We start from the raw sequence: 12,180 nt of genomic DNA on the forward strand, positions 1-12,180 counted from the left end.
ACTGTTTGCTGGTATCTTGAGGAATTGGTCTTATTTCCATTTATGTTTAGAGATAGTGTTAGTGCCATGTCTTAAACTTCATCAGTTTGAATTAACTGGATAGAATGTTAAGTGTGAATTCCAAAGTATCTTAAAACAGATGCTGTTTTTGCATGTAAGACCATTTATACTGAAACTTGAGATATTTTCCTAAATGTTGTCCAAGGAATTTTCACTTGAATAGGTAAGACTGACAGTATGTAAATGTTGCCACTAAAGTTAAAAACACCCTGTGCTTTCATTGTGAACCCCAAGATTCCTTTCTGCTGCCCTGTAGACCCTTAACACTTTTAAAAATACGGTCATGTATATTTTCTATAACAATGTTTATTTAAGTAAAGGTAAGCTTTATTTTAGCTGTTTAAGAAATAAATTCGATGCTACATCTTCTTTTAGAGACCCCATTTTGTTCCTGGTCTTCCCTCCCTCCCTCCCTCCCTTCTCCCTCCCTCCCTCCCTCCCTCCCTCCCTTCTTCTCCCTCCCTCCCTCCCTCCCTCCTTCTCCCTCCCTCCCTCCCTCCTTCTCCCTCCCTCCCTCTTTCTCCCTCCCTTCCTTCCTCTTCCTTCTTTTCCTCTCCTTCCTTCCTCCTTTTTTCCTTTTCTCTCCAGCTTTTGTCATAAACTCATTTGTGAGGATGTATTTCTGAAACATAGCATATATACAGAAAAGTATACTAAAATATACAGCTTAGTGAATAATTATAAAACACAGACCTCTATAACCACCACTCAAAGTAAAAATAAAAAATTTCAGTGATTTAGATCTGTCTGTATGGATTTGTCGTAGGAAGTTGTGTTACAGTATAAAAGACCATAGACTTTGGAAACATATAGCCCCTGGTTTAAATCCAAGATTTTGCTATTGATGAAAACCTAGGCAGTTGGGCGAGCTGGCTCACACTTGTAATCCTAGTACTCTGGGAGGCCAAGGCAGGTGGATTGCTTGAGCTCAGAAATTTTAGACCAGCCTGAGCAAGAGCGAGACCCCATCTCTAAAAACAATAGCCAGGTGTTGTGGTGGGCACCTGTAGTCCCAGCTGCTTAGAAGGCTGAAGCAAGAGGATCACTTGAGCTCAAGAGTTTGAGGTTGCTGTGATGCCATGGCATTCTTCTAAGGGTGACAAAGTGAGACTTCTGAAAAAAGAAAAAGAAAACCCTGGCGGCTTTTGAATCTCATCTGTAACAATAGGTGGCAGGACTAGCATGGTAGCTCGTGCCTGTAATTCCAGTACTTTGGGAGGCTGAGATGGAGAATCACTTAAGGCCAGCAGTTCAAGATCAGCCTGAGCAACATAGGAAGACTGCTTCTCTATGAAAAGTTTAAAAAATAGCCATGTGTGGTGGTATATATCTGTAGTCCCAGCTATTTGGGAGGCTGAGGTGGCTGGATCACTTGAGCCCCTGAGCTCAAGATTGCAGTGAGTTGTGACTGCACTACTGTACTCCAGCCTGGGTGACAGCAAGACCCTGTCTCTTACAAAAAAAAAAAAAAAGGAGGTGATAAGGAATGGAAATAATGTTTATAATAAAATTCTCTATACAATATTAAGCTGAAAATAAATGTTCATTTATTATTTACTTACTGCACTTGTGTATTTTTTCTGTGTCTTCTCATTCACTTTTTTACATCACATCTCAGAAAACTTTCCCTGGCTTTGTGATTTTTATTTTTTATATCTATCCATTTTCTTTTTGTTTTGAGACAGAGCCTCATGCTGTCACCCTGGGTAGAGTGCTGTGGCATCACAGCTCACAGCAACCTCCAACTCCTGGGCTCACGCGATTCTCCTGCCTCCACCTCCCAAGTAGCTGGGACTATAGGCGCCCACCACAACGCCCGGCTATTTTCTGGTTGTAGCCGTTATTGTTGTTTGGCGGGCCCAGGCTGGATTCGAACCCGCCAGCTCAGGTGTATCTGGCTGACACCTTAGCCACTTGTGCCACAGGCGCCGAGCCACTATTCATTTTCTTAATTAAGGCCTCTGTTAGCAGGATTTTGCCAGACCAACTAACCAGCTTACTAGTTCTTTTTCATTCCAATGTGAGACTATATATCCCATCTGTCATTTGTCATCTTTGATCTTATTGTTCTTTTACTTCTCTGTTAGTGATAACTTATTTTTTTGTTTGTTTTTATTTTTTAAGACAGAGTCTCACTCTGTTGCCCTGGGTAGAGTGCCATGGTGTCAAAGCTCATAGCAACCTCGAACTCCTGGGCTCAAGAGAGCCTCCTGCTTCAGTCTCCAGAGTAGTTGGGACTAGAGGCTTGCACCACCACACTCAGCTAATTTTTCTATTTTTAGTAGAAACAGGATCTCACTCTTGCTCAGACTGGTCTCAAACTCCTGAGCTCAAGTGATTCTCCGGCCTTGGCCTCCCAGAGTGCTGGGATTACAGGCTTGAGCCACCTCACTCAGCTCTGATAACTTCTTATTTATTTCCTTCTACTAGAATTCATCATATACAAGGGAACTTCAAAAAGTTCATGGAAAAATGGAATTAAAAGATAAAAATAGAAAATACAAACTTTATTTCTTAACATATGCTCCATTAAGGTCAAGGTACTTTTGTAAGTGCTGGTAGCAGCGGGTTAGTCCACGCCTACAGTCCCGAGGGTCCTGAGACTTCTGCCATGTCATGAAGGAAAATCAGTGCTCTTTATAAATTTTTAAAGATTAGGAAACCCAAAGAAGTTAAGAGCCAAATCAGGTCTGTAAGATGGATGCCTAATGATTCCCCATCCAAACGCGTGAACTTGCCCTTGTTTGATGAGAGGAGTGAGCAGGAGTGTTGTTTTGGTAGAAGAGGAGTCTGTGACGCTTCTCCAGAGAAGCTCTAAACTAACTTTCTTTTTTTACTAAATCTCTGTTTCTCCAGGCACTCTCATAATAAGCAGATGTTATTGTTCTTTGGCCCTTCAGAAAGTCGGCAAGCAAAATGGTCCGAGCGTTCACAGAAACTGTCACATGAGCTTTGCTTTCAAGCGTCTGCTTTTGCTTTGCCTGGACCACTTCCACCTCTTGGTAGCCGTTGCTTTGTGCTTTGTCTTCTGGCTCATATTGGGGAAACTGTGTTTCATCTCCTATTACGGTTCTTCAAAGAAGTGCTTCAGGATCTTGATCCTCTTGTTTAAAATTTCTGTTGGAAGCTGTATACTTGTCTGTAGCTGACCTGGGCACAATGGTGTCAGCACCCATTGAGCATAAAGTTTGCTCAACTTTTATTTTTCAGTTAGAATTGCATGAGCTGAATCTTTTGCAGTATCTGTGGTGTTGGATGTTTTGTTTGTGCTGTCAATCATTAGTCTTTAGTTAGGGGATGAACAAGATTAATTTTTCCTTGCAAATTGATCTGGGTGGTTTGCCGTATGCAGGCTTCATCTTCATGCTGGCCTTGTCCTTTCTTATCAGCCGGGCTGGGTGCAGTGGCTCACATGTGTAATCCTAGCCCTCTGGGAGGCCAAGGGGGGGTGGAACCCTTGATAGCAGGAGTCAAAGACCAGCCTGAGCAAGAGGGTGGTCCTGTCTCTATTAAAAATAGAGAAATTAGCCAGGTGTGGCAGGTGCCTATAAGTTCCAGCTGCTTGGGAGGCCGAGGCAGGAGGATCACATGAGCCCAGGAGTTTGAAGTTGCTGTAAGCTGTGATGGTGCCATGGCTCTCCAGCCTGGGCAACAACAGAGTAAGCCTCTGTCTTTTAAAAAAATGTATTATCAAGTTACCTTTTAGTAACTATTGATTTCTTTGGGACACTGTTGCCATGACTGTTCATAAAGCATCAGTGATGTCAACATTCTTCTACCCAGGCTTTCCCTGGTATTTGATGGTTCTTCTCTCTTCAATTTTAGTAGAATTCATATTGCTCTTCCCAGGATCTTTTCAGACTGTTGTCTTGTCTTTTTATTTCCAGCTGTCAGTGTCTTTTTTTTTAAATCCATCTTTGAAAAACTATTTTCACAGTCATGGTGAAAATAGTGGTGTGGCATGAACCATGGTGTGGTGGTTCATGCCTGTAATCCTAGCACTCGGGGAGGCTGAGGCAGGAGGATCACTTGAGCTCCAGAATTCAAGACCACCCTGAGCAAGAGCAAGACCCCCTCTGTACTAATGATAGAAAAAATTAGCCAGGTGTGATGGTGGGTGCTTGTCCAGCTACTCAGGAGGTTGAGGCAGAAGGATCGCTTGGACCTAGGGGATTGAGGTTGTTATGGACTAGGTTGGTGCCGGGCACTCTAGCCTTGGGGCAACAGAGTGAGACTCTGTCTTTTTTTTTCTTTCTTTCTTTCTTTTTTTTTTTATTAAATCGAGACTGTATTTTTAAAAAAAGAAAAAAACTTTTTCTTTGAGAGGTCTGTTCTAGAATAAAATGATCTCATCGTTTCAGCAAAATTATTCCGTCTTATAATAGCTCCATTATGTGAAGAAGATGGTGCAGTGGAGTCAGATGGAGTCTCATCTATCAGATCAGCTTAGCAGTGATTCTCAGCCTTCCTAATGCCGCGACCCTTTAATACAGTTCCTCGTGTTGTGGTGACGCCCACACATGAGGAGCCGTGTCTCGGTTCCTAAGACCATCGGAAATATGTGTCTTAAGGTGACCCCTGTGAAAGGGGAAAGGGTCGTTCGACCCCCAGGTTGAGAACCGCTGGCTTAGAGACTGGGCAATGATTCAGGTGAGACGATGAAGCCTCAACTAGCCCAGTGACAGAGTGATTCTGTAAATGTGACAAATATTTAGGAGGTAAGATTGACTTAGAAAGAGTCAAGGGGGAGATAGTGATGGGCTGAATGTTGTGATACTAGTGGACACCTGTGCAGGTGTACAGGGACTTGCCCCAGGAGCCTGAGGTTTTCTGGTAGAGACAGCCAGTAGACAGCTGTTAGGACACAGTGGAATCCAAGACAAGGTAAGGCATAATTATACAGACCATAAGTTTAAGTGATACAGTTATGTGTCTAAAAAGATGTTTTAATTGTTTTTTATAGTCCTTCATTACAGTTCGAAGCTGCTTGGGCATTAACTAATATAGCATCAGGAACATCCACACAGACTCAAGCTGTTGTACAGTCTAGTAAGTAAATTAAATTCCTAACCCTCTGAACTGTTCTGTTAAATGATGACAAGGAAGTGGAGTTTTGTAGTAAATAATGGATTTTATCTTGTAACATTTTTTTGTAACATTTTTTAAATGATAAATTTTATAAATTACTTTGAATGATTAATATATTTTCCATAGCTCTATCATTAATCTATCATTAAATAATTTTAATTGTGCTTACTGAAAAGAGGAAGGTTTTATCTTTCAGGATAGAGACCATCTTCTAATAATAGGAGTTTAAATTTCTATTTCTTAATCTTAAAGATGTTAAGTCTCTTCTGCCTTTTAGCTTATATATATTTTTTAAATTTTGCTTACCTCAAAATGAGTTAATATTATTAGTATATTGACTGATACATTACTAGTATATTGACTGAAACTGACACAAGCTCTTTGAAAAAGAGCTTCATAAAGCATCAGCGATGTCACCATCTACTAGAGGGCCTGAATGTGGTAGCTCATACCTGTAATGCTTGAATCTGGGAGGCTGAGGTGGGAGGATCACTGGAGGCCAAGAGCTGGAGACCAGTACAAGCAAAGGGAGACATTGTTTCTAGTAAAACTAGAAAAATCAGTGGGGCATGGTGGCTCACACAGATAGTTCCAGCAGCTCAGGAAGCTGAGGCAGAAGGATTGCTTGAGCCCAACTCAACCTCGCTTGGGTTTGAGGTTGCTGTGAGCCAAGCTGAGGCCTTGGCACTCTAGCCCCGGTGACAGAGGGGGACTCTGTCTCAAACAAAACAAAATACTAGATATCAGCCAGTACATTGTTTCTTATGGTACGGGACACTAGCTGACTTTAGGTGGTAATCAAGGTGATTTTAAATAGTATATGGTATAGCAGTGAGTTATGTGGAATCATGTGGTAAGTATACTATTTTCTCAGTTCTTTTCCTAGATATTTCAATAAGGAATGTTCAGGAGAAAGTTTCCAGTTAGGGTTAGTTATAACAAAAAAGAAACAGGGTTTAGTCGGGAACTCAATAGAAACTAGGAAGTACAATTGAAGAGAATGGTTCTATTTCATTGCTCATTTCTTGGTCATCTTCTGTTGGTAGTCAGTGATAGTGCTTCTCTATTTACAGCAGTGATACATTCAGTTAGAAATATGAGTCTGTGGACACCCTCATCTGTCCCGGTGGGAATGCAAAATGGTACAGCCTTTTTGAAAACCAGTTTCTTAAAATGTTGAACAGAATTATCATGTGAACCCGGAGTTGTACTCTTAGGTGAAACCAAGAGATAGAAAAACATGTCTACACAAAGACTTGCATACAAATACACACAACAGCATTCCTCATAAACAACCACAAAGTCCACGGATGCGTGGCTGAATGAAGCGTGCTGCACTGTGCAACACCCTTCAGTAACAACAGTGACGCTGACCAGCTGCGGCCATGACGAGCCTCAGAAACATCATGTGACGTGCAAGTGGCCAGACTCACAGCAGCGCATGCAGCATTGGAGTTAGACGTCCAGACCTGAAAAGACAGTGAGGGCTGTGGGAACTTAGGAACAAATTTCACATGTATTCAAATTTCCAGTGAACTATAATTAGGCAACATCAGTATGCCAAGCTCTGTGTATTTTTTCAACTTATTAGGCTGAAATCTATAAACTCTTTAACATTTTGCCAGTATAAATGTTGGTTTTTCTTTATTACAGATGCAGTACCTCTTTTTCTGAGACTTCTCCATTCACCACATCAAAATGTTTGTGAACAAGCAGTATGGGCTTTGGGAAACATTATAGGTAAGTTGCGTTGAGGTTTGAAAAGACTCCAATTAAGAATCTGAATTGACCTTCTTCCTACATTGGCATAGCCATTACACACTATGTTTCCTCTGAACTTAAGGTGGGTTGACTGTCTTCTGTGTCTCATAAATGCTAACTAACGGTGATACCTCTTTGTAAAGGGTATACAATTTGCTATCAGCATGGGTGGGTTAAATCTGTGTTCCCCAAATCAAAATCAGAGAAACAAGAACCCTTGATGCCTTTGACTAATAGTGAGGAAACATAGAACATCAGTGTCCCCACATAAGCCATTGCATACATTTCAGACTTTCTCATCCTGAATGTGAGCTTTTGTTAAATACAATTTTCATTTCTGTAGGTGATGGTCCTCAATGTAGAGATTATGTCATATCACTGGGAGTTGTCAAACCTCTTCTGTCCTTCATCAATCCCTCCATTCCCATCACCTTCCTTCGGAACGTCACATGGGTCATTGTCAATCTCTGCAGGAATAAGGATCCCCCACCGCCTATGGAGACAGTTCAGGAGGTAAATGAAGAATTGTAAAGGCCAGATGATATATTTTCCCTATGTTTATACTTTAGGTATTCATGTACAGGGGATTAAAATATCACGTATACTGATTTCACTGCAAATATGTGAGTTTTGAAGTAACATAGTGTATTTAATGACTGGCTCCTATGAAATAAAAGCTGAATGTCTTATGATAGCTGAAAGAATATCAGTCTATCCTAACACTTATTTTTTAATGACTTTCCATTGCAAGAAAGCATTAAAAAATTCAAACAAATATGAAAAAACTCAAAGTTTTATATGACATTTCATTATTGATTTAATGCTAAATGAAAATAAGGAATTGCTACAGATAAAACTGTACTCATGCAAATATACTTGAGTGAGTTTGCATTACGTCCAACTGATTTCTGTCAGAACGAGTGTTACTAAAGTGGTATTCGCTGTGTTAAACCTACTGATTAAGAAAAGTAAAAACTATTTACATTTGATATGTAAATGGTTCTGAATAGTCTGCTTTTTAAAAAATCTCCCGTAAACCTTACTCACTTAACTGCAGAGTGCGATTGACTGTGTATAATGGACGTCTTCTCAGGGGCCTGCTCCCTTGTCTTACGGGAAGGTGTTCAGTGTGGTTCCCACTCCTCCTTTCTACCTCTCACCCCCTAGACTTAAAAAGAGACCTCTGGGGCCTGAATTCAACAAACATGTCCTTATACTTCATACTGGTTAGATTTTCTTGACTGAAGCTGAGGTCAGAAATGTTAACTTAAGTGGTTTATTGAAGAAAATAATACCTCAGGAAATTTTACCTTAAGCAGGTGAGTGATACAATGATGGTAATTTTCCGAGTGGCTTTTCTTAAATAGCTGTAACTGTATCCTTGCATCTCCATTTTTTCCACTTGACATTATGTCATAAAGAAGGTTATTGAAAATAAATGTTTTGTTTTTTTTTTAAGGTATAAATCCTTAGTAAATCTCTGCCAGATTTATCAGGATGTTTTAATTGGACATTTGAAATATGTTTTTTGTTTTTCAGATTGATCAGATTTTCATTTTCCTAAAAGACGTTAAAGCAAATTTAACATTGTCTTTCTTGCCCTATAAACAGTGTTTACTGCTTTTTGTGCGAGAGTTGTTTATTTTTGCAAAGACATTCATCAACTCTAGGGTTACTTATTGTTTATCTTTTTTTCTCAGATTTTGCCAGCTTTATGTGTCCTCATATACCATACAGACATAAATGTAAGTAAAGCAGAAGCTTTATATAATAGGTTTAAGGAAGTTGAAGGGTGTGTTTGCCAAAGTTATGTGTAATTTATCATTGGGGTGAAGAAAATGCATCTTGGCTTAACATTTCTCACAAGTCAGTATACTTCGTATGTAAAAACTGAATCACATTTCTCTAGCTCAATCTAGTAATTAAATTCAGTTTTTATTCATGACGTATCAGCCTGAAATGTCACTAACATTAAGTAAAACATTTATCTACCGTCCTGTTTTCAGAATGGACATAAAGTGACTTAAAAGACATAAGATAATAAGCGTCTTAAAAGGAAGAAAGAAATAGTAAAATTACACAAAAGTTTAGTTGTTGCTATTGAATTCTTAGCTTTCTGACACCTGAGATTAAAAAGGAGAGTAAGCAAAATATCTGCTATTTGCATAAGGACTTCCCCCATAACATCATGGAATTAATTATGGACAAATAAAAGTTTCCATCGTCTGTTGGTCAAGTTTATGTGAAAGCCAGAGGTAATAAAGTGACAGGGAACTGTAGTTACAGGTGAATCTGTCAAGTTTAGCAAATACTCACAGACCGTTCCACTTAAAAGTCCTGGAATGTGCCTTGAATGTGGGCTCAGAGATACAGAAGACTGGGGGACCCTTCTGAGACCTCAGCACTGAGAGCAGGTACAGAGAATGGAAGGAGCGAACTCCCGTCAAGAGTTTGCTCTAAGTGTCTCTCTCTAGTCTCTCTTTATCATACTAGTACTCTTATAAGTTTTATTCTCCTATTTTATGTATGAGGAAATTGAAACTTGGCAAGTAATCTTACTAAGGTCATGCAATGAATAAGATCTACAGTTGAGATTTGAAGCCAGGTCCAAGGCCTGTGCTTTTTCATGCCATGATCACATGAACACACAGTGTAATATGAAAGCAAACAAGAAAAAGAAGAGTGTAACAGAGGAGTGACCAAAGTGCAAAATTACGTAAACGCAGATCATTTTGTCTGGCAAAGCAGAAAGGTAATAACATTTAAGATGAGCATTCTAAGGAAGGAAGTAGTGATAGTGAGGTTAAAGATGATTTTGTTATATTAGCATTTATTGAGAGTTTAAAATTTGCCACTGTTTTAAGCTACTTTTCATATGTTAACCCGTTTCATCCTTTAAAAACTCCTGTGAGAGTAATACTATCATTCTCTCCATCCCCATTATCTTTAAATGTGGTAAAGAGGAAGAGGTAATTTAGTAATTTGTCTGAAGTCTTAGAACTAGATGAATAGGATTTTGTCAAGTTGAGAAACTTATTTCAGGAACACGAGGAATGATATTAAGGACTCCAGAGAGTTAATGGAGATTTTAGAGAATATCGGTAGATAATAATCCAGTACATTTCCCAGGGCATTAGTTTGCAGAGTTTTAAATTCTGTGTTAAAGAGTTTTTGCTTACCTCATAATGACTGCAGAGTCATTGAGGATATTTAAATAGAAATGTGATATATCTGTTATACATCTGTACGGTTGTATGTAACAGGTAAATTGGTATGGACGGTCTGGAGTGTGGGAAGTTTGAATCTAAGTAGACCTATTTTGCTAATAGGTTTAAGGAAATTGATGAAGACATGAACTCTACAGCCAGTAACAAAAGGAGTGGTTAAGGGAGGAAGAATCTGGAGTGTTAGGTGGAGTAGAACTTAGAATTTGTTTCTTAGTGGCCGTATTTCCAAGAAACAAAAGACAGCATAGATTTGGGATTTATCAGTATTTAAGGGATTGATGAAAATACAGGTATTCAGTAAGATTGCCTAGGGGGAGGCTGTATTTCAGGAAAAGGTCTAAAGTTAACTGTAGGTGCATCTTACAAGGATACATGTGAAACTTAGTAAATGTGGAATGTAAATGTCTTAACACAATAACTAAGAAAATGCCAGGAAGGCTGTGTTAACCAGTGTGATGAAAATGTGTCAAACGGTCTATAAAACCAGTGTATGGTGCCCCCATGATCGCATTAATGTACACAGCTATGATTTAATAAAAAAAATAATAATAATAAAGTTAACTCTAAGAATTCCCTCCGTTTGAGCAGTGGCAGCAAGGGAAGAAGAGCCAAAATAGGAGTTGCTTTTTTTTTTTTTTTAATTTTTTTTTTTTTTAACATCAGGTTAATGTAAGAGTACAATCAATGAGGTTACAATATTTGAATTTGTTAGCTAGAGTTCCTCTTATAGTTGTGTCCTGCACCCAAAGGTGTGTCATATAACCCTACATTGTGCCCATAAAGTGGGAGCATCCAACTCCCTCTTCCTCCAGGTTGAATTGAAATGAGTTTTTCACCTAGGTGGGCATGAGTTAGATGGTCTGTTAGCATCATAGTAGATGCTAATATCAGATACTTGCTTTCCCATTCTTGTGATACTTTACTGGTGGTTATCAACCCTCCTGATGCCGCAGCCCTTTAATACAGTTCCTATGGGTTATGACCCACAAGTTGAAAACTGCTGCTTTATTGAGAAGAATGTGTTTCACCTCCATCCAGGTTAGTACAAATGATGTAAAGTCTCCATCTTTTCTTACAGCTGAATAGTCTTCCATGGTATACGTATACCACAGTTTATTAATCAATTCCTGATTTGATGGGCGTTTAGGTTGTTTGCACATTTTGGTGATTGTAAATTGAGCTGCAATAAACAATCTAGTGCATGTCTTTATGATAAAATGATTTTTTTCTTCTGGGTAGATGCCTAGTAATGGGATTGTGGGGTCAAATGGGAGATCTAATTTTAGTTCTTTAAGGATTTTCCATACTTGTTCCAAGTTTGCAGTCCCACCAACAGTGTAAAACTGTTCCCCTCTCTTCACATCTGTGCCAGCATCTGCAGCTTTGGGACCTTGTGATGTGGGCTAATCTTATTGGGGTTAGGTGGTATCTCAGGGTGGTTTTGATTTGCATTTCTCTGATGATTAGGGATTGTTTGCTCTTTTTGCTGATTAACTTGAGTTCTCTACAGGTCCTGGTTATCAACCCTTTGTCATATTCTTATCCTGCAAATATCTTTTCCTAGTCTGAAGGTTGTCTTTTTGCTTTGATTGTTGTGTCCTTAGCTGTGCAGAAGCTTTTCAGTTTAATTAAGTCCCATTTGTTTATTTTTGTTGTTGTTGCAATTGCCACTGAAATCTTCATAAAATCTTTCCCCAGTCCAACATCCTCAAGAGTTTTTTTTCACTCTTTCTTCTAGGATTTTTATCGTTTCATGCCTTAGATTTACATCTTTTATCCATCTTGAGTCAATTTTTGTAATGGTGAAAGGTTTGGGTCCAGTTTCAGTCTTTTACATGTGGTTATTCAGTTTTCCCAACACCAATTATTGAACCAGGGATTCTTTGCCCCACTGTATGCTTTTCTTGGTTTATCAAAGATCAGATTATATGAGATTGTTGTGATCTCTTGGTTTTCTGTTCCGTTCTTTGTGTCTATGTCTCTATTTTTGTACTAATACCATGCTGTTTTGATCACTGTGGACTTGTAATAAAGTCTGGTAGGG

General features: G+C 39.1%; 1 protein-coding gene across 3 annotated transcripts in view; it reads left to right on the forward strand.

Annotated features, from left to right (window-relative positions):
* The window catches only part of KPNA3 (karyopherin subunit alpha 3), a 110,971-nt gene that overhangs the window by 48,542 nt on the left and 50,249 nt on the right, over nt 1-12,180 (forward strand). For all 3 annotated transcript variants that reach the window (XM_053563443.1, XM_053563444.1, XM_053563445.1), the window contains exons 7-10: nt 5,024-5,109; nt 6,802-6,888; nt 7,253-7,422; nt 8,610-8,654. In XM_053563443.1, coding sequence (XP_053419418.1) covers nt 5,024-5,109; nt 6,802-6,888; nt 7,253-7,422; nt 8,610-8,654 — 388 coding nt within the window. The remainder of the gene's footprint in view (nt 1-5,023; nt 5,110-6,801; nt 6,889-7,252; nt 7,423-8,609; nt 8,655-12,180) is intronic.

Source organism: Nycticebus coucang, chromosome 15 (assembly GCF_027406575.1).
Source record: "Nycticebus coucang isolate mNycCou1 chromosome 15, mNycCou1.pri, whole genome shotgun sequence".
Classification (NCBI taxonomy): Eukaryota; Metazoa; Chordata; class Mammalia; order Primates; family Lorisidae; genus Nycticebus; species Nycticebus coucang.